The sequence below is a fragment of the Struthio camelus genome, chromosome 3 (genome assembly GCF_040807025.1).
Source record: "Struthio camelus isolate bStrCam1 chromosome 3, bStrCam1.hap1, whole genome shotgun sequence".
NCBI lineage: Eukaryota > Metazoa > Chordata > Aves > Struthioniformes > Struthionidae > Struthio > Struthio camelus.
In genome coordinates, this window is record NC_090944.1 from 60,516,634 (window position 1) to 60,539,573 (window position 22,940).

The following is a 22,940-nucleotide window of genomic DNA, read 5'->3' on the forward strand; positions in this document are numbered from 1 at the left end:
GATCTCAAGTGCTGCAAACATTACATAAAGACTATAAACATCTTTAAATAAAGCCACAACTGCCTTTACTATTATCACTTTGGCACATGCCACCCCTGTAGTGCGCAGCAAACACACTCTCATATGGAGATGTATGACTTTGTTAATGAAGTTTTATGAATAATGCTGCTGAAGTAGCCAGCAATTATGCAAGGCATTTCTGCTCAAGGAAGATGCTGTACGCGCCTCAGTTTATCTCATTAATTTCCATCATCCTCCATCAAGATCACCACTCACAACTCACTATTAGGAAATTTGCTTTCATGCTCATATTACAAAAGTGAAGTAAAATGAAGACCCTTATGGAGAAAGATTTTTCCTAAAAACACTGTCTATAGCAGCACATCTATATATATTAAACACACCTGAACAAAGTCCACATTTTGAAAAGACAGCATTGTCGCAGTCTGTTTTGCACTTACAAGGCTTTCTGAGGCTTAAACGTATCATGAAATGATTTGCTGCATTTTAAAGAGAGCACTTACCCAAGGGAATAGAGGCGGCATTGCTTGTTTCTGATTCGATGAATGAGGCTAAACCTCTCATCAAGACAGATTGACCAGGGCTTCTTTGTGGTTTCAGAGTGCCCTGTCAGGCTGCTCAGGTTCATGTGTTCACATGAAATCTGTTGAAATCAAAGGATGCTTCATTTTAATATGTAGCTACTTTAATTTGTTTTTAATTTGTCTTCTGGGGAAAGAGTTGAAAGAAGAGAAATGTTAATTGGTTTAATTAAAATCTGATTGACAGTCAGTTCCACAGTTACGGAGATGTGATTTTTTTTTTTCCTTGTTTGTGTGTTCTGTTTAGTGAAATTTAAGGCTTACATAATCCCCCAGAGAGCAACACAGTTTGAAAAGCAAGTAATTAAACGTTAGTACTATACCCTGAAATCAATTTTCCTGAGAACAACTTATTTCAGCATAAAAATGTATTATTTTTTTCCTTTCACACCTTAGGCTGGATTTTGCAGCCTGTATCACGTCAAAATAAAATCTAATGATTCACTATTTATTTAAAAGACAGTTTCACTGCAATGTACACTGTATATTATACCTTGAGAGTCTCAGATTTCAGTTCCCAAAGAGATATGACGATGACCTAAACACATCCCCTATCCATTAACAAAGGGATTTAAGCAAGTGCTTAACTAAACAGAGGACTCACCGCATGTGATTCAATGCTATGTTAGCTTAGGTATCTCGAGTCTAAAGCTGGGAAAAAAGCATTGCAAAAGGAGAAGAGATAGACTGTTCCTTCTGCAGGTTCTGTAAGTCAAAGTCCTTCTAAAGAACAAGGAAGCAAGTCGTAAAAAGTGGTGGATTCATCAGAAACCTGGTTACATAATGGAGTGTCTACATCGTTTGACTGAAAGGTCGTCAGTTTTGCTAGCACCTGAGCAACAGCCTAAAACAGCCAAAACACAACAGTGACTCTGAGCCAACAGCTAGGCGACGTCGGAATGACATTGGATGGAGAAGCCTTGTCTGCAACCTCAGCTTTGCTTGGCCACCCGGCTAGGTAAGAGCTCCAACGCCCCTGCTGCTCTCATCACCATACACGCAGAGCTGTGCTCTACCAGTTAGCACCCAGGCGTCTGTAGAGAGATGCCACTGCACCTACCAGCTGAGGGATTCAAGGGCTGCAAAAGTGGCTAGCATCAGGGGCTACACTTTGCCCACAGTCTTTGCGATGCTCCCCCATACCACCACCCTCCTCCAGGCCCACTCTGGGAAAAGACACTTGTGGAGCTGGAAGAGGGTGCCCCAACACATCATACAAGGAGCACGGCATATAGAAGCCGAGGGAAAGCCAGTGCAATTGGTAAGGCCGTTGGTGCAGCAGTGCTAAGGGGATAACGGAAAGCAGAGGTAAGCACAGCAGCTATGGCTACTTCTGCCTAAGAGAGGCTGCACTGCTCTGCACTGACAACAGCTTACACTTGTGGTTGTCAAAGGTCTTTTCCAAGCGAGTGCGGCCTGACCATCAGATTCAGGAGTTGCAGTGCATAAACTGCTAAGACGCAGATATGAGAGCAAAAACTGTGCAGAATTGCAGGCACCCAACTGAGCCTTTGCAGGGAAAAGTTGCTTTCTGAACCCAGCACCAGCTGCGATTCCAGGAACTGTCAGGGATGGGAGCCGGCGCCACCGGAAAGCCAAAAACAGGAGGAAAGACAGCAGTTGAGAGAAAAACAGGTTAAATATCAGTCCTCCGCTGACTATTCTCACACTTTCCTTCTCAGGCTCAGTTCTCGCTTTAGCCAAACTAAAAAGCACAGATCTTTCTGAACAGTTGTTCAGAAATTTTTGTTTCTGAACAATTATATACAGGGGTAAGAATGAAAACTGGAATCCAGCCTTTGCTATGGTAGGCGCTGTCCACATGCCTTATAGTAAGTAAATAAAACGCTCATTTTTAAAGAGGCTTAAGCTCTGAAATATCATTATCTAGAGCGTTACATTCACAGAGCTGCATGCTGCACCACAACCTCCCTACCCCTGCTTAGCTCATAATTCCCAGAGAAGATTCATAAAAGCTTATATAGCATCTCTTCACACTGCTCTCAGAATTCAATGACTTGTACTGCACCCGACTACCCGTTTCCCTTCTGTCATATAACAATCAAGGAAGAGATGGCTTTGTGATAACAAGCACTAATTTTAAGACACAGAAAAACACGCTCTCCACAGAAAAATAAAAGTCTGCCATGCTACTGCTTAATTGACTTACGGTATTATGAGCAATTACAACACTCACCATTTGGAGCAATTTTAACAGCTCTTGCTATTGAAATATAACCATCAATCAGAAGACCTGAACTCTACCTTTAGCACCATCACCAGTCCATGCTGTGACATGCAGAACATAAGGCCCTGGGCTGGGCTTCTGTGCATTGCTATTATACAGATAACAGCAAGCATAAGATGGTTCTTCTGATTATTAGGTATCGGTATTGAAAAAGCTTTGGTTCACACCCCCGTGAACCCTGATGACATGGCACCTTCTCCCTCCACTGGTGTGATCCTTTCTGCTAAACACAATCAGCTGAACACAGGCAGAGTAATTAGCTGACACTTGCTCAGCACTCAAAGAAAACGAGATCCCATGCTCATCTATGTAAGCAGGATCCCATTTCATGTAATGCTCATACCAGTCATAGTGTTATCCTGTCAGCTGTTAATCGTGTAACATCTGCCAGGTCAGAAACAAGGGTTTCTCTCCTTTTTTTGTTTTCACTTATGCTTGTCCCCAGGGTCAGTTACTCTGGGAACAAAACTTCTTGATTAGCATGTCAGAAGCAATAAACTCTCTGCTAATTGATGCCCTTGTAGGTTTTGACCCAACTAGTGGAGCCTAGCAGAATCTGCCACTGTTTATTAAGTTGCTGAGACGAAGGCTGTTTTCAGATTTATATGCCTGCCTCAGCCTAAACTTCTCTACTAGATAACAAGCAGCATCTCTGCTGTCTCCATGTGAGTCCCCTTTCCTCCTGCCCTCTCAGTGCCAGAGTGCATGGAGACCAAGACATCATTTCCACGTTTCTGAACATTTAGCCAGGCGTAGCCACAAGCTTGAGGCTAAGTGAACACTCTGCTGCCCTCCCAGTAGCTATACCATAAGCACAGCAGCATATTTTTAGACGTATTTCAACTGATTCTTCCATCTCAGCCTTAAAAGTGTTGCATTAACAAAGCATTATTTTAATACAAATTAATGTTAATGACATTTCAGGAACATAAACACCTGAGGCATTTTGTTATTCTTCTGCGTAAGAGATGGCTCGGTTAAATCTGTATTGAAGGGCCACTTGCTGATAGACCTGAATACTTAAAAGTACCAGCCCTGTCACAACTGCAGACATCCAGTACCTTTTCCATTCTTCATTACAAGAAATATATGTATAAACACTGTTGTGCAGAAGCGATGTCTACAGTAAGACATGATAGCCTGATTTCCATAGATTTGAGCCCTGGAAGCATCTGTCAATGCAAGGTGGATTTGGGGGTGATACCTTTGAAAAAGCACATGAAAATACTAGTATTTCAGATCATCACCACCTTTTTTGTTCTCAGATAATCAGAATTCTGTTGCTACTATTGGGAAAACTTGCCCAGGCTAGGGACTGATGCCTTGTTCTCATTTTACTGCGAACCTCAAACGCACCCTTTTTAAATTAAAATGAACCTGGTTATCACATTATTACTGAGAGGCTGGTGGTAGAATACACAGCCCTTTTGCTACATAGTGCTCAGTACTTTTCCTTATCTGAGAGAGTGAGAAAGAGAGAAAAAATGGGGGACAAATGATTTCTGGAATTTCAGCTGTATTATTCTTCTGTCAGGACATGAACTACTCTATAAATAAAAAGCAAGGAAATAATGCACTCTTTTCTACCCTGTGTTTTGATCTTCACATTCATGTTTGTTGGCCTACGTGATAAAAAGCTACTCTGCCCGCACACAGAGGAGCACGGAGGAACAGGGGGAAAATGGGGGACCCCGAATAATACCCTGCCCTGGCTACTCCCAGGCCCCTTACAAGAGAGCAGTCAACCCCTAAAAGGCTCAACAGCACACACATGAAAGAGCACAGAGACACAATGCCAGGCGGGGGAACCCTAAAAGCCCAGTCAGAGAAATGGAACCCCTGCCCCGGGCTGTCCTGGGGAGCCTCACGGTCCACGTATGAAAACCACCAAGATGAGTCAGTGGGAGACACTCTCCAGAGCACCTTTTGGACTTTTGGAGGTGGGGTTACTGCTTAGGGGTAAGGGATTCATTGTGGGATGCAGGGGAACGGCATTTCGGGACTGCATAAGACTTGTTATGGGATGTTCACGGGAGGAACCAAAGGCAGAGAAAGGGAGGGATCAAGGAGGTTTGGAGAGGAACAAACATGGGAAAATAGAGGGATAATGCAATAAAAAGGGCCAGTCAGGTGCAAACAGTGCTGGTCAGTGTGTTTGTCTGGCCATGCCCTGTGCCTGATCAGCACAGCCTGTCCTACCTTCTTATTAAATTCCATGTCTAACTGTTTTCCTGGAGGCTCTCTATTCTGCATGCACGTGCCTAAGTGCCAGCAACTGGAGTGAGACGACAGGACAGAAGGCCTGCGGGTTTCTCGGTCAGCAACTGGGGAGAGCGAAGGTATGTAAGCCAGTGTGCAACTGCTAGTGAATATCAAGCCAGATCAGCTGGCGAGCAGGTTATGCTGCAGGGGAAGCAGGTATGTGTGTACCAGCAGCTGGAGGGGGCTGCAGGCCTTACGGGCTTGTATGTCCAGGTGCCAGCAACTGAAGAGAGTGGGGATCCAGGGGCAGCTGCTAAGCAGACTGTGTCTCAGCCCTGCTACTAGAGGGACCCACATTGTACATACACATATATATATATATTTCCCATTAACAGACCATCATCCTGATCAGCCAGAGCGGGGAACAGGATGAGGCTATTGGTGCTGTTTGTGTTTGAGTTGATCTCTGTGGCTGGCTGTGTATACATGCGGTGTGTATGTGTGTTTGTGCTGGGAATACATGCTCAGCCTCACTAGTAGCTGGACATGGGGACACAAAAAGCTGCGCAGCAGCCTCACCTCAATCAGGCTACCAGATTCAGCCTCCCCCAACAATGTTGACCATCCCGGCTAAGCTGAGCAACTTTGGAAATATAACACATTCCAAGCAATTGCAACAGCAGCTTGGTGTGAGGTTAATTCCTTATCTGAGAGGAAACAGGCAGTGTCAGGCAATTTTCTAAATAGAGATAGAAATGAAAACCTACCTGAGAAGTGCTTATATACTTCAGGAACCTCAAGGCCTCATAGTTCAGGGAAGGAGTTGGACTTGCCCATGGTTGTAGATCGATGTGCCATCTTATAGTCTGCAGAGGAAAAAACAATCAGTTAAAGGAGTATCATTCATTTCTCAGTACGAGCTTAAAATGCAAGGGCTTAAAAATCAAGGAGATTTCATTTTAAACAAAAAGAGTTTTCTAAAGGCTTGTCTACACATGAAAGTCGTTGCAGAATAAAGTAGGGCTCGAACTACAATGAAGGAATACCTTACTCTGATTTATCTTAATCAACTTTAAAAGTAGAGGTAGTTAATTCAATTCAGAAAAAAAATAGAAATGTTGATACTCAGCATTATTCTAGGACACCCAGGCAAGGCTTGGTTTGGATAAATACCATGGAGAAAAACTAAAACTGAATATCCAAATTCTCTAGCAGGGATCTGAAAACATAAAATAATTGTATATCTATTGCAAAACTTTGCTTGTGTGCAACAAGAACTTGTATTGTCAACAGTAATCAATCACCAAATGAAACCTCTGCAAACAGTCTCTTTCCTTTTTTAAAACATAGCTTCATTAGAAAAGAAGGTTTCTTGCATTCTTTTAGAAAAGTCCTGCTAATCTCCCACATCGCCTGAGGAGAGATACCAGAATTGTTTTCCTGAAAAAATGTCAGTGTGGCTGCTTTTACCCCTACAACTCCTCATTTTTACAACCACAGGGAACTATCTTTAGTGGATGCTTTCTGTACTCCCTGTGAGGCCCATCAGCTCTGAACCTTGGGGATCCTGTCAAGTTTTTGAATAATGCTTCCCACGCACACAAAGTGGGACAGCAAAGGTCTCTGAGACACGTGCTCGCAGAGCAACAGAGCTCTGCACTCCCATCTGCACAACCTTCTCCCAATTCTGCCTGCTCTTGTCACATTAGGAAGCTTAGACGTGTTATCTCTTGCCTTCAAGTAGATATAAATACAGGCACAGTATTAAGCTGTACTGACTTAAGACGGATTCCTCCTGACCCTATACGTTTGGGTGTGATAACTCACCTCTGTGGCTGGGCAGGTAGTATCAAGCTTCCCCTTAATCAGTTGTGATTAACTAAGCTCCCATAAGGAACACTATGCTTTCGGTTTTTTTTCATAGGGCCATTTTGACACCCAATAAACTACCAAGCAAACAAACAAAAAAACCTATTTGGGATTCCCAGAGGACTTCACTTTACTAGGAAGCTCTGGCAAACATCTAGAAAATAGCAATGAATTGAACTAGATGGAGTCAAGTCACAGAGGGGAGGCGCTCAGCCCTGCAGACAGCATAGCCCTAAGCCTCGGCAGGTTTGTAGCCCTGGATGGGAGGAAGCAGCTAGCTCTGCTTAACAAGAAGATGCGGTGCTGGGACAGCAGGGATCCTCGGATGGCAGACAAGAACATGGGAAAGACAGAAGGAAAAGGCAAAGCTGAAAAATAAAGATTATTAAAGAAAACCAAAACCAGATGCAGTTTGCCTTGAACTAATACCATGAGTTCATAGTTTTGCTGCCTAAATAAACAAAGTCTGGAGCGAACGTGAGCCAGGAGGTCTGTATGAGGCTTATTGTTCCTTTAGGGTTTGTTCTTTGTTGCTTGGTTTGTTTGTTTTTTTACTGTAAAGAGATGCTGGAAAGAGCATTTGAGAAACTTTTCCAGAACCTGACCAAAACACCACTTCCTACCCTGAAGCTCGTTTCTTTGGCTTGTGCCTGCTCCTGCTCAGCGCAGCACTGAAACCAAGCTAGCCTGAAAGCTCTGCTGCAGCAGGTGCCTCGACGTGCGCATTTCAGAGAGCAGCCTGCAGACAGCTAACAGCGGGGAAGACAGGTGCCTACTCGGGAGGGAAAACTATGCAATAAGTCGTGCAGCTCCCTTGGCTGAATTAACATTCGCAGTGACAGGAAAGCTGGTGTCTCAACGCGGCTTGGGAGCTGAAATGAAAATGAAGACTGACAACCATTTTCAGGCAAAACACCCAGGCACCTGGACATCTGCGCCCAGCTATTCTCAAACCTATTTGTCTGAAAAGCACCTCATTAAGCAACGGAATTACAGCGTAGCCGTGGTGGCACTGTTCAGCAGGGATCCCCTCTGCACAGAGAGGAGGGAGACGAGCAAGAGCCCGCCTGTAACTACTCACATGAACGAGGTTCGTCTTCCTAAGAGTGCAATAGCAAAGAGCCACTGAGGCTTATTTTCAGGTTCTTAAAACTTTAAGGATGACAGACCGCCTTCCCACCGGTAATGTGCAAAATGTATCAGTAACCACACAAGAAGTAAAGACAAAAATCTCAGGCACTTAATAATTCGGTTTCACTATTTAAAAAAAAAAAAAGAGATCAACCTTTCACATAGTTCTTTAAATTTAGGAGTACTACACAAATGTTACTTACGTAACACAAATCAGAATTGAGCTCCTCATTCATGGCAATACTTTTGCGATCCTCATTCACGGCAATACTTTTGCGAAGCTGAAACTTCGCATTTTGCCCTTGGCTCCTTGCAGCAGCCCTTTTCCATTCACTAACGAAGAAATCGGAGAGGTTTGCTCCTAACACTTCTTGAGCCACACTGGGCAGTGCAGTGGTTACGTTACAGTGAGAGTCACAGGCTACGAACGGTATTACAACTTCACTGCGGTAGGTGCTGGACAGATGGGCATGAAAATGCAGCTCACCTCTTGATGATGGTAACCCACTGATGTCAGCGATGCAACACAGACATACATTCGGGATTGATAAAACACCTTTCTGAACTTCACAAACCCTATTTATATCGGCAGCCTTTGTTTACAGTTTTTCAGGTAATTTTCCACCCATTTGACAGCATTCCCAGGCACGCCTTTTCAAATGAACTCTGCAAATAAAATGTACGCTGTCCTCGTGAACCATCTGCTTTGCAAAAATCAGGATGTTCCTTATCGCTCAGGAAGCTCTTTCCCTCTAGACTTTATGATATTTTCCTCAAAACAGGCCTGACTACGGCACTATAGTTTGGAATTTCTTACTTGTGTCACAGAAGCCTCCAGAGCGAGTAACGGAGACCAAGTCCCTATGGCTGTTCAGGTGCTGTACAAAAACAGATTGAGAAACACTTCCTTCCACAGTGAGCTTCTAAAGTAAACACACAAGAGAAGCAGAGGAAGCATTATGGGCCAGTTTATACAGTTTGGGAAATGAAGTATAGACAGACTGCCCCAAGGTCACGGAGGAGGAGCCAGAAAACCGATCCGGGTTTCCTGCATCTGTGGCCACCTCTATCACAGTGAGGTAGGGTAAGGACTCAGCCAAGGAGAAACCATGGCTGCTTCCTAAAACATCAATGCATCCTGATTCCACGATATAAAGAGATGACAGCATCTGGAAAGCTGCAATACCACTTTAAAATGGCCTATTAAACAATCTTAAAGTGTCCCAATGTCTACGTTGTTTCACTTGCGGACACTACTTGACCTGACCAAGGTAAGAAGTACTGACTTCAGAAGTATTAGGGGTATCCAGAAACTGGTATCCAGAGTGAAGTCTAGATTTTGAGGAGCTGAGATAAGCACAGAGCAAAGAAAATCTTAAAGTAATGCCCTTGTTTTCTTAAGAAAATCAAGATTCACCTGACGGTCTGATTTTTTTCCAGACATTTCACACATACGGACTGATTTTTCCTTCAGACAAATCTGACAGTAATCTGTAGTGACTTTCCCCTGGAGACCATTTATTTCTACATTTTCTCCCTCTCCAGCCACCTGTGATAATCATCTGATAATCCCTTAATAATCTGTAGCATATGTATGATATAATTCTATATACCTTCTAAGTATCTGAAATCATAATATAAAGTTGAAATCAACATGTGCAAAGGGCTTACCCAAGAGCAGGTGTAAAACTGTAGGTTTGCAAAGTTTCTGGCTTTCCTAGCATAAACTTGCACACAGGACTGTAAATTATGAAATTCTTCCCAGATCAACTGTACAGTTTGGACTGTAAAAATAGCCCAAATTATTAAGGAATTTGCTTTTTTTTTTTTTTTTTTTTTTTACACTGGAATGAGGACAAGAGTCAAATCGCAAAAGGAGTGGTTCAGGAAGCATAAATACAAATGCACATCCCTTTATAGATTTAATTTTTTTTTTTAATAAGAAATTTTCTCAATTAAAGCTAACAGAATAAAGAACTGACAAGGTCCAGGACCTTTCATAAAACTCTAGTCTGAAGTAGGTGACGTACTTGTGGTTCATTTCCTGTCTACTTCTGAGAACACCAATGTTTGCTTTAGCCTTTTTTTTTCTTGGCTGTTTAAATTTGAAAGGGAATTAATAAGTTTTCCATGGCTCCATCTTTTCTAACTTAATGAGTGGTTTTTTCCCTCCTCTACATCTCCTTCCTCTTTGGCCACCTCTTAAAATACAGAACAATATTAGCCATGTTTATAAATTAAAATTTTGGAATCCCATTGCCCTGTTTAAAATGTCTGTTGCCTCCAAAGAAAAACTGAAAGACTTGTCAATAGTCAGACATCTTAATCAAGGGAAAAAAACATAAAATCCTCTGATTAAATTGTACTACAATAATTTTTTACATTGCAGGCAGGACCAAATATGAATGCTGAGCATCTGTGGTAATAAACTTGATCAATAGCTATAAATATTTGCTAGCCATAGAAACAAATGACGTGCATATCCTCATCTCCAACTGTTCTGGCTTTGCTCCGTGCACCACTAAGTTCATCCCTTTTGGAAGGCTACAGTTGAACAGACTTTATTCTTAGGTGACTTTCTACAGAGTTTTTATCAGTTTAAAATGCAATGGGGTAGACTCAAATTGCAAAATTTCAGCCTACTACAAGGCATACATATCTATACAGACCACAGTGCTGAAGGCTAGACCTCTACAGAGGTCACTGGCACTGGCTATGATTCACAGCCATCATCTTCTTTGGGCTCCATCTAGAGTCTTTGTGGCTCTAAGCATATTATTTTCTGCATTCTTTTCAGTTCAAAGGTACCTTAAACAACGAGAAGCTTGTGTCGCGGCCCACCAGAATACTGGCTTTCTAGCACATCTCAACCTGCCTTGCAAGTAATATGTAACAAGTGCAAAGCCTGCTGAGGTGTGGGAGGACTGGGGAAGGTGGAGGTAGCCCGACCTGGTATATTCTTATTCACACCAACTATATGGAGCAGTTCTTGCAGTGGATTATCCCTTGCGAAGTCCCAAGTTCACTTGCAGAAGTAATTAATTGGTTGACGCCAAAGGAGAGCCCCGGGGCAAACATGCTGTGTGGACAATGAGGGGACCAAGCTCTCAGAGGCAGCTGGGAAGCTAAGTTATTTGACAGGACAGATGAGCTAGACAGCCTCTTAAAGGGCATGATTCATCTCACTGTAGTGTAGATGTCTAAAATAAGTAAGATGAATCATACCCTGGAAACGTCCACTTCTCTCCATTAAGTGCAAAGGAAGTCTAGAGGACTAGCTCAGCTGTATCTATACTGTAGGCATGTAACGTTAAAGGGGAATCCCAGACCTAACTCTCATGTGCGCCACACTAAAATATATCCACTGCCTTGTTTTTTAAAGGTCTGAGCCTACTCTTTAGTTGTGAACCTCAATTAGCGCTTAACTGCATTTTTTCTTCAGCAGAGTTGACTAATTCTTAATTATTATTATTATTAGAGCAGCAATGCACGGTAAAAATTAAACAAACTCCACCTCAAAGTGGAGGTGGCAGTCTTAAGGAACTGGCATTTCCCAGCCCTAGCAAAGGCTTCCTTGAGAAAGACATAGGTCAATTTACAAGCTCCCCTCTAGCTAAATCTAATCAACATAAATACACAAGGTTTGCAAGAGGTACATCTATAAACTCATACTACACCAAACAGATAATTTAGGAGTTGCTGGGACATTCACAGAATCAGTAAGCTGTAATTTAAAATACAAGCTCCTGAAGTGAGCGTGACTCATTGTTAAAGCTCTGATTAACTAATTTCTAATGTGGATGGTATGAGAGGTATCCCATTCCTGCATGTCTGAATGGTTTGTTTTCTTTTTTTCTATTATTGTTATTTTTTATTTGCAGTTTGGCTTTATTAAACATATGGACTTTTCACCTAGGAAACAATACTGCAGAAATTTTTACACGCAACCCTGCTCTGCGTGTGTGTGCATGTTCGTACGTGTTGAGAAAAAAGTGGTGGCTTACCTCCGCAACATCAGGTATTGCAAGTACCACAGGATAAACCCAGCTGAGATCTCATCTTGCAACCACCTGAACTGAGACCTTCTGTTCCCACAGCGAAACTTTCACCTGCTGCGGGCAGCCTGTCACGAACCGGAAAAAATTGACTATAGCGAATTTTCCTTCTGTTTCCCTCTTTTTTTAGTTTTGAGAGTTTATGTAAAACAGAGACATTTCAAGAGCCCTCTCCGGCAGCTGGCAACACAGCCGCCTTTGTGTTCCAGCCTCCAAACAGCAGCTTCACTCTCTACACGCATCAGGTTGAGGCAGTGGCACAAACAGACCCTACAGGGGATCCCTCCCCCAGAAGAACTACAGGGCTAATAAAAACATAGTGTTATCATACAATTTCTTCATGGAGCGTTAGGCTGAGGAACAAAAGTCGCGTGCCAAGACGAGCAAGTGGTGTAATACATACAGTCAGGCTCTCTCGTGCAGCATGCCGATTTACCACGTTAAATCCTGCCTGTGGAAAACAGCGCTGCAGTAAAAGTGCTTTCTGCGTTAAGAGTACATCCTCAATTTAAATGCGAGTTTTTAATGTGACTAATGAAAAAATGTAATAACTAGAGGTGTTTAGATGTCTAAGTAGATGTGTGTGCTCTATTTTATTGGAGAGGGAACCCCTAGGATGCACTCAGCTCTGCTCTAGCTCCTTCTCTATGCATCACCTTCTCCAAGACTCTGCAGTATAACAAATATTTTTTTTTTGCCTGGGGGGCAGATACGACTGCTGCTACAGCCAACTGATACAGCTCAGAGCATCACTCAGCAGGCTTTGCTTGAGAGCAGTTTATCAGCATTTGCTTCCCAAGACTGCAGCTTGCACTTCAAATAAAACTCTTAGCTTAGCAGAGGGGGAAAGAAAAAAAGGCAACACTTCTCGAATGTAAAGTTTTACACTGAAATGAAAAAAAAAAAGCCAATCTTCTGATTTCAATTCTAGTTGGAGAAGCTCCAGGCCACTGCGTGGTAATTGCAACCAAAAGCGTCTTTACCTTTGTGAAGCGAAACAGTTTGAACACGCATGCATAATAACCTGCGGAAAGACAGCAAGCATCAAGCGTTTCACCTCTGCGCTCCTTCGGTTAATATTCATGTTTATTTTCTGCTCCTTTTGCTCTTGATTTCCAACCGCATGAAACAGACCCACATCGTACTCCCTCCACCAGAGCTTTGCAGGTGCCACACTCGGGACGTGTACACCGCTCCAAACCGCTGCCTCGCTCCCCGCCGTGGGAAGGGCACGGGGAGGCAACAGCGAGGGCACACAGCGTACACCTCCTTGCCCCCTTGCCCACGGTGACCAGCCAGGGTGCCGGGCTGCGAGGGCAGCGCTGGTGTACCCCAAACCCAGGCCGTGCTGCCTTCAGTGCAAAACGCCACGTGGCCGCGGCACGTTCAGCATTTCACATGGCGCAGCTAGAGAGGCAGACAGAGCGGTGTGCCCTAAGCTGGTGTACTAAACATACGTTAAAACCTACACTCAGGCTCTCTCAAACTCTAATTTTGTGCACTTGCCTCAAACAAGCGTCTCGTACAAAAAGCACGCATGGAAAAGAAGGGACGCTGGGCACCAAATCCAAGTGACAGAATTCACACCATGTTAAGAATTAAGACATGGCTTCAGAAAAGTAAAGAGCCTTTTCCAAAACTAACAAGACAGGGCCAGATTTATAGAGGATTTTACGTGACTAATGTTCCGTTGAATTCAAATTGAAACCCTGACCTTCAATAGGAAACGCATACTTGGGAACCAGCTTACTGGGCTTAAATTGGCTGTTGTGGATACCTCCTCTGTAAATACACTGCTGAATCCAGGCTTCAGTCATGGATGCTCAGTATCCCGGAGGTAGGTTAGGTCGTACAAAAAGCATGTGTTCCAGAGCACTTGCCAAAATAGTGTTTTGTAGATCCTGATGAATTTGGAAAACATTCCACCTGATTTATTATTTACAGAGCAAAACTACCACCCTTCGTTACTTCTGAGGAACTGAAAATAAGTTCCTCACAGCCAAAGGCACTGAGATTCCCTGTGGAGTTAGGATACTGCAGCGCTGCACTGGGGAGCCCCACCGCATACCTCTGAAGGTCACTGAAGGCTGACAGTTCTGCCATTAGAAATCCCAGCAACGTCATGGAAAAAGGTATAGTTATTAAAAGAGAGATTGATTTTACTCTAACAGATGCACAGCTTTAAAAGAAGTGAATTGGGATATCTTTGTTATGATAAAGGAAAAAAAACACGCAGAATTGCAGTGTGATAATTCCTATCAGAAGGAGATAAAACCAGGAGCTAGAACGGACTGAAAGTTATAAGAGCAAATTTTCTAAACTGCTTAAGCCATGTTAAGACTCAATCAACTAAATTAGTTCTGTGCCTGCATGCCTTTGCCAACACTTAGAGATTTAACAGCAAGAAACACGTAACAGCAACTGCTGGTCACTGCTTGCCAAAATCAGGCTTTCTCTAAGCAGCGACAAGACTTAAGTTCAAGTCAATACTCCTGACTGCTTTAAATGAAGTTCTCAGCCGAGAAAACACAGGAGATATTATAATCCATACAACAGGAAAAAAAGAGCTATTTTTCTCTAGGTTGACTTCATGCAATATTCAAACCACAGTGTACAACAAGCAGAATTCACCAGTAACTATTCAGCTAGTCAGATAAGCTGAGTTTATTTTGTTCAAATTCCAGCACTCTAATCATGATTTAGAGATATGGATGTCTCTGGCAGCCTATCCATTGACTTAGCAGGCTTTGCCTGAGGCTAAGAGCTGGCAAAAAAAGATGCTTTAAAATAAACCTTAACGCTTTCACATGAATAAGAGCATTCCACACTCTCCTAAGTGGAGTGCAAATGTCAAAAAGGAAACGATCCACCAGATCCTCTAGCCTAAATGGAAGTTTGAAGCATCAGCAAAACCCTCCCTTCAGCCCACAGTGGTGACACCTGCCCCTCCAGATCCATGGAAGATTAGTAGATCTGTGTAGCTCCAAACCCATCAGCTCATCCTTGAATTTCCTCCTAGAAATATGGAGAGTGCCATAATCATAAGCAAAACATCAGACATAGCAAGGCTCATCATAAGTCACAAGAACCGGCCATGCTGGTACTGCTCTAACAAGGACACTGGGAGAAGGACAGGGCAGTATTCGTCAGTAGATCTCCATAATACCCTAAAGTAAACACCAATTCTTGCCAGTGGGTAAACTGAAAGGCTGCGCGACTGACTTACTCAGGTATCTAGATTTCACAGTGTGAAACCTAACCGAAGACAGGGATTCACAACAGGCACCTAGGGGCTTCTGTCCCTCCAGCCCACAATCAGTTCACTTGATCATATGGGTGTATTACTATGTAGTCAGGAGAGACTTAAAACCTCACTTTTCTTTTTCCATTTCTTGTTTCATGCAAGTATTAGTATACACTTCATTCTGTAGAGTTGCATTGCCTTCTTTCATTAACTATCTTTAAATGCCTACAAAGACATTCCTTTTCTTGTTTTCAATATGACTGTGGACTACTGCCCATAGTCCAGAGCAATGTGAAAGCCTCAAAAAACAAAAACAACGCAACTGTGTGGCATTCAATTACCCATGTCTAGTAAAGGAGTGACAGCTGGTTTACAAGCGGTTAGAACTTTAAATGCAAGATTGCACGTTTATTTTCCAATTTATAAAGAAGGAAATAAGCTTGTTTCAAAGCACACAATTTTAAAATAATCTTTGTTCAAGACAAGCAAGGATGACATAAGTATCATAAGCCCATGGAGGATGTGCTTGGGCGTATTTGCACCATTTGCTTTGGTTAAGGACATTTTCCAACATTTCCAACTAATTATAAACATTATACAGAATATAGCATTATACACATACATGGTTTGATCCTGAACTCCTGATATACCCAGAATTCCCATGGACTTCATAATGAATAATAGCTGCAAGATCAAACCATGTAATTAAGAAGAAACATAGCAGCTCAGCAGCAGCCAACTGAAACATTGCTTCTTGTTTAATTTTCTCTAAAGAGTTAGGGAAGAGGAACAAGACACCATTGCTTAAGCCTTATTCAAGATGAAACCAAGTTCACTTTCTTTGGAAGTTTAAGTACTGCAGGAACAATCATGAGGAAAGGCCTAAATGAAACATGACACAGGTATTAACAAATTCTATGTTCAGTTAGTTTATTCAGGCAGTCCTTCTGGCTTCCTGTCCTTCAGTGTTCATCCCTGGGATACATTTCATGCCTTCATCAGCACTGTCAACTTTTCAGGGAGCAGGAATGATTTCAAATTGATTCTTATCTTTTTTAGGCTAAGTGGCAGGTAATATTTAAAATTACATGCCATATCAATAGACATTGCCATCTCTCCCCCCTAGCATCTCAAACGCTGCCTCTGTGAAATATGAGAGAGGATGCTAAATAATGGGCAGCCACTCTGGAGCTCCCGGGCAATCATTTGACTTAGCTAGCTGTCACGAGAGGAATAAGGAAGAAGGCTGGGGAGGAGGTGAAAATTAAAGCACTTATGGTGACTCAGTGACGATGATGTTAATGTTCACTGGTTCTAACATCAGTTTTAAACTTCATGCATTTCCCAACCGGTTCTAGCTCTGACACATCACCAGTATTTATCTGCTTCTTTGGCTACCTTTATCTAGCTTAGTTTTTCCCAGTAGACCACTCTACCACAAAAAAACCAGTGACTATCACCTTGTCAAAAATGATGGCACAAACACAGAGCATCCAGTATTGCAGCAATATCCCTAAGAGAGACCAGTGGCATAACTGGCTCTTTTGTATCTCTTGATACACTCTAAAGGTAGGTGAAGTTTGTTTTCACACCACCAAGAAGGGGAGTGGGTTCAGTGCCTTTAGTCTGCAGGAGCCACAAGATCAAGCCACTTCTGGAAACTATCCAGGGTTCTGTCACTTCCAGAAAAACTACAGCAACGGTCCTGAAGCTACACCTTAAATCTTTCAGTAAGTGGAAACCAGTGCAAATTTCGATAGCTCTCTTGTTAATGAGCTGTTGGTTAAATCTTTCTGCAACAAGCATATAAAACCAGAGCTTTTGCGTCTAAGATGCAGAGGTTAGACCTGAAAATCCTAAACGGCTTCAGAAGCCAATGGCTCACTGACAAGACCTCCTGCTCCCATATTCCCAGAGTCAAGGGAAGTCTCCAGGACATGGAAGTCCCCAGGACATGGGAGAGAGGTGGAACCAGGAAGGGAATTCTTCACGAGGGTCTCCCAGATTTCGGGTGTGTAAAGGTCTGGCCCAAAGCCGTTCCACGCTACTGAGGTTCAAAGAACACTGCAAAGCCCTTGTCTTCCTGCCTGCAAAGCACATGGAAAGCCTTCGGCAAGAAACATGATTTCTGCATACGTGGCAACAGCTGCTGGAATTATGCATGTTTATCATTATGCAAAGACATAAGGAAGGAATTATTTACTGTATTTATAAAATGCATCAGGAAGGATGTAAATTACAGTGCTGGTTTTTATGTTATATAAAATGCAAAAAAAAAAACAAAAAACCCAACAACAAAAAATCAAAGGGGTTCCCAGAGAGGCAACGAGCCCTCCAGGCCCAGGATTTGTGCTCTTAAAAGAAGTCCAAAGCCACCTGAAAGCATCCTGTTTACCCATTCCCTGGCAATGCAGACCTTTAGCAAGTAAAAACCAGGACCCTTTTTGATCACACCTGCACCTAAGGGCACATTGAACAATGAAGATTACCCAAGGTGGGACAGAAAAAGAGCAGGCAGGGGAACATGTTTCATTTAAGTTCCAAGCTCTTCCATCTAGTATCACAGAATCACAGAATGGTTGAGTTTGGAAGGGACCTCTGGAGATCATCTAGTCCAACCTCCCTGCTCAAGCAGGGACCTCTAGAGCATATTGCCCAGGATCAAATCCAGACGGGTTTAAATATCTCCAGGGAAGGAGACTCCACTACCTCTCTGGGCAACCTGTTCCAATGCTCTGTCACCCTCTCAGGAGAGAAGTTTTTTCTCAGGTTGAGATGGAACTTCCTGCGGTTCAGTTTCTGCCCATTGCCTCTTGTCCTGTCGCTGGGCACCATGGAGAAGACACTGGCCTCATCCTCTTGATACCCTCCCTTCAGATACTTGCACACATTGAGGAGATCCCCTCTCAATCTTCTCTTCTCCAGGCTGAACAGGCCCAGCTCTCGCAAGCCTTTCTTCAGAGGAGACATGCTCCAGCCCTCTAATCATCTTGGTAGCCCTCCGCTGGACTCTCTCCAGGAGTGCCAAGTCTCTCTTGGACTGGGGAGCCCAGAACTGGACACAGGACTCCAGGTGAGGCCTCACCAGGGCTGAGGAGAGGGGAAGGATCAACCTCCCCCTCAACCCTCGACCTGCTGCCAACACTCTGCCTAATGCACCCCAGGATCCCATTGGCCTTCTTGGCCACAAGGGCACATTGCTTAACTTGTTGTCCGCCAGGACTCCCAGGTCCTTCTCAGCAGAGCTGCTTTCCAGCAGGTCAACCCCTAGCCTGTACTGGTGCATGGGGTTATTCCTGCCTAGGTGCAGGACCTTGCACTTGCCTTTGCTGAACTTCAGGAGGTTCCTCTCCGCCCACCTCTCCAGCCTGTCCAGGTCCCTCTGAAGGGCAGCACAGTCTTCTGGTGTGTCAGCCACTCCTCCCAGTTTAGTATCATCAGCAAACTTGCTGAGGGTGCAACTCTGTCCCTTCCTCCAGGTCATTGATGAATACATTGAACAAGACTGGACCCAGGACTGACCCCTGGGGGACACCACTAGCTACAGGCCTCCAACTTGACTCCGCGCAATTCACCACAACCCTCTGAGCTCGGCCATCCAGCCAGTTCTCAAGCCACCTCACCGTCCACTCATCTAGCCCACACTTCCTGAGCTTACCTGGGAGGATGTGATGGGAGACAGTGTCAAAAGCCTTGCTGAAGTCCAGGGAGACAACATCCACTGCTCTGCCCTCATCTACCCAGCCAGTCATTCCGTCATAGAAGGCTATCAGATTGGTCAAGCATGATTTCCCTTTCCATGAATCTATGCTGACTACTCCTGATCACCTTCTTGTCCTCCAGATGCTTAGTGAGGACCTTCAGGAGGAGCTGTTCCATCACCTTTCCAGGGATGGAGGGGAGGCTGACAGGCCCGTAGTTCCCTGGCTCCTCCTCCTTGCCCTTTTTGAAGACTGGCGTGACATTGGCTTTCTTCCAGTCCTCAGGCACCTCTCCTGATCTCCAGGACCTTTCCAAGATGATGGAGAGTGGCCTAGCGATAACATCCGCCAGCTCCCTCAGCACTCGTGGGTGCATCCCATCGGGGCCCATGGATTTATGGATGTCGAGTTTGGACAAAAGATCTCTAACCTGATCCTCCTCAACCAAGAGAGGAGGACCTTCTTTTCTCCAGCCTTCCTCTCTTGTCTCCAAGGTCTGGAATTCCTCAGGACTGGCCTTAGCAGTGAAGACTGAAGCAAAGGCAGCAATTCAGTAACTCTGCCTTCTTTATATCCTTTGTTATCAGGGCACCCACCCCATTCAGCAGCGGGCCCACGTTTTCCCTAGTCTTCCTTTTGCTATTGATGTATTTGAAGAACCCCTTCTTGTTGTCCTTGACATCTCTTGCCAGATTTAATTCCAAATGGGCCTTAGCCTTCCTTGTCGCATCCCTGCACGCTCTGACAACGTCCCTGTATTCCTCCCAAGTGGCCTGGCCCCTTTTCCACATTCTCTAGACTTCCTTCTTCTGTTGGAGTTTGGCCAGGAGTTCCTTGCTCAGCCATGCAGGTCTCCTGCCCGCTTTGCTCGACTTCTTCCTCAGAGGGATGCACTGATCTTGAGCCTGGAGGAGGTGATGCTTGAATATTAACCAGCTTTCTCGGACCCCTCTTCCTTCTGGGGCCCTACCCCAGGAGATTCCCCTAAGTAGGTCCCTGAAGAGGCCAAAGCTAGTTCTCCTCAAGTCCAGCATTGCAATCCTACTCATTGCCCTGCTCCCTCCTCGTAGGATCCTGAACTCCACCATCTCATGGTCACTGCAGCCAAGGCTGCCCCCAACCTTCACATCTCCAACTATTACCTTCTTTGTTTGTTAGGACAAGGTCTAGCAATGCACCTCTCCTCGTTGGCATCTCCACCACCTGGGTCAAGAAATTATCATCAATCCTCCGCAGGAACCTCCTCGACTGTTTGTGTCTGGCTGTGCTGTCTTCCCAGCAGATGTCAGGGTGGTTGAAGTCCCCCATGAGAACCAGGGCCTGTGAACGTGAGGCTACTTCCAGCTGTCTGTAGAAGGCCTCATCGACGACTTCCTCCTGATCACAGGCCATCACTGTGGCCTGTAGTAAACCCCCACAACAGTGTCACCCATGTTACCCTGCCCTTTAATCCTTACCCATAAGCTCTCCACTTGCTCTTCATCCACCCCGAGGCACAGCTCCATACATTCTAGTTGCTCCCTCACACAAAGGGCAACTCCGCCACCTCGCCTTCCTGGCCTGTCTTTCCTAAAAATGCCGCACGTAGCCATCCATGACAGCATTCCAGTCACGTGAGTTATCCCACCATGTCTCTGTAACCGCAATGAGATCATGGCCCTGCGACCACACACAGATCTCTAACTCTTCCTGCTTATTCCCCATGCTGCGCGCATTGGTATATAGGCATTTCAGAGAACCAGTCAAGCATGTAAGCTTCCCAGGAGCACTGCATATGCAGCTGGAAATGTTTCAGCCATCTCCTGCTTAAATTTACCAAGGTATTACCTAAGAGTGATTTCAAAATTATGGCCTTTATTCATCTGTTACCCATGGCTTCAGTTCATTTGCACATATGGCTTCTATTACCCTTAAAAACTTGCTTACTCAAAAGAGGACAGCATGTCACCCTGTCACTTCTGTACACACAAACATTAACATAAATAACATCAGTGCAAGTAATGTAACATAACAGATTCCAGGATATACCTGCTATACCACAATCTCAAAAACGTTAAGTGAAACGGCATTTTTTTCCTTTTTAATTGTTCCACCAAACAGAATTCTGTTTTATTTTAGAGTTCAGTGTATTGGGATGATTTCTGGACAATGTTTCATCTTATGTGAAGGTATCATGGTGCTTATCTACTTGCTATAAAAACACTTATGTAGATTAAATGACTCTCATTCACTTCACACAGCTATGGAAAACTGAATGGCTCTCCAAGATAAACAGAATGCCAAGCTAATATTAGAACAAATGATAAGAGAGGGACTACCGTAGATGTCATAAAAGATTAGTGGCGGCTTATACAGATGTTCTCACCTATGTGTTAAGACCTTGTATGTAGGCTGTGCCATGAGTGACAGACATCACTGTCATGTGCTGGTGTTTCTGGCACACAGCACTCACCCCAGGTCCCATATTCCGTCACTTTGGTCAGGGGAGACTCAGTGGAGAAATCGAGCACATGACAACCTTCCTGTGTGGTTGCAATTTCAGTGAGAGTTGGGTAGTTGAACTCTCCCCTTCACTCCTAGATGTGGGGGTTCTCCAGGTAAGACTAAGGTTAAGGCTGCAAGGGGTAGACAGCTTGGTCTGTCATAGCAAAACTAAACTGTTTCTGTGAGCACTGGAGGTCCCCTCACTAATGTTAGTAATTTAGAACTCCAAATTCTACATCCACGTTGTAAGAAAGATGGTATTATCGTGTTCTTACAAGTCTGAAGGGCAGCTATGAGAGGGTTTTGTTCTTCATCATCCCCAGATTTCAGTACAGCATTCTGCTTCACAGGCCATTTAGGTTTTGCTCTGATTTCACATCAAAGATCCACCATCTGGACCTCAGTCTGAACTGTGGACACAGTTCAGCAACAGTGGCATGAAAGATGTCTGGCTTGCTAGCACCAGTCGTGCAGCTTTAAAACGGACACGTAACTACTGTTAAGTGCCTGGCTGGCTAAATGTTGATGGGAATTGACTGAACAAGCTGGGATAAAAACCTTACTAGTTAGGAAGTTAAATAATAGTCTCAGAAGAAAGCAGCTAAAGGTCAGAGACCCAAAAATCTTAAGAATCTTAAGGCTTTCTGTAAGAATTTTACTTGTCCCAGATATCTCTGTCTTACCTTTTCATTTTCTCTCTTTTTCTCTCTCTAAAAAGGAAGTTAAAAAAGAAGGAAGTCAGACTGGTCATCCTAAGAACAGTGTGAGCAAGACGAGCCGCATGTTCAAAACACTGCACGCTTCTATTATTCCTAGTATAAAACACTAATAACATGTAACAAAATATCATTTTTGGTACCATTTACGCTCATTGTCTTTAATGCTGTCAAAATTCCTGATTTTCAGGATTTTATGACAACACTTTGACTTCCTGTACATTTGACTTTTGTACTAGTGGCCTCCTGTTCCAACCTCCAGCTAGCTAGTTGCTTTTGTGCACAAGATAGACTTTCCCCTTTGAACAGGCACACAGGACGTGGAGGAGAGGTCCTGTTTGCTAGTTGCTGATAAGGTCTGACAACGAGAAGTACAAGTCAGACAACAAAATCTAGTATCTGGGGTGTATCATTCTTATTGTAGAAAAAGAAATTCATGTTTAGCTACAAAGGGTCCTCAGGTATATAGCAAATACAGGCCTGTGCAGGGAAGGCACACAGGTGTCCTGTCCCGTGAACTGGTGGCATCCAGACTTAGGCTGCAATTCCTTGAAACAAGCACGTGCGGAAGGGCACTGTGAACCATGGGGTGGAGAAAAAGAGATGAGAGCAGAGGACTTGCTTAACGAATTCCTACCCTTTAGTGGGACATACATGCCATGTCCAGAGCTACTCAGCCACCTACTAT

General features: G+C 44.0%; 1 protein-coding gene across 1 annotated transcript in view; it reads right to left on the reverse strand.

Moving 5' to 3' along the window:
• METTL24 (methyltransferase like 24) overlaps positions 1–22,940 on the reverse strand; it is a 59,586-nt gene that overhangs the window by 28,423 nt on the left and 8,223 nt on the right. Inside the window, exons 2-3 of the mRNA XM_068938017.1 lie at positions 5,820–5,918; positions 525–664 (exon numbers count right to left, since the gene is read on the reverse strand). Coding sequence (XP_068794118.1) covers positions 525–664; positions 5,820–5,918 — 239 coding nt within the window. The remainder of the gene's footprint in view (positions 1–524; positions 665–5,819; positions 5,919–22,940) is intronic.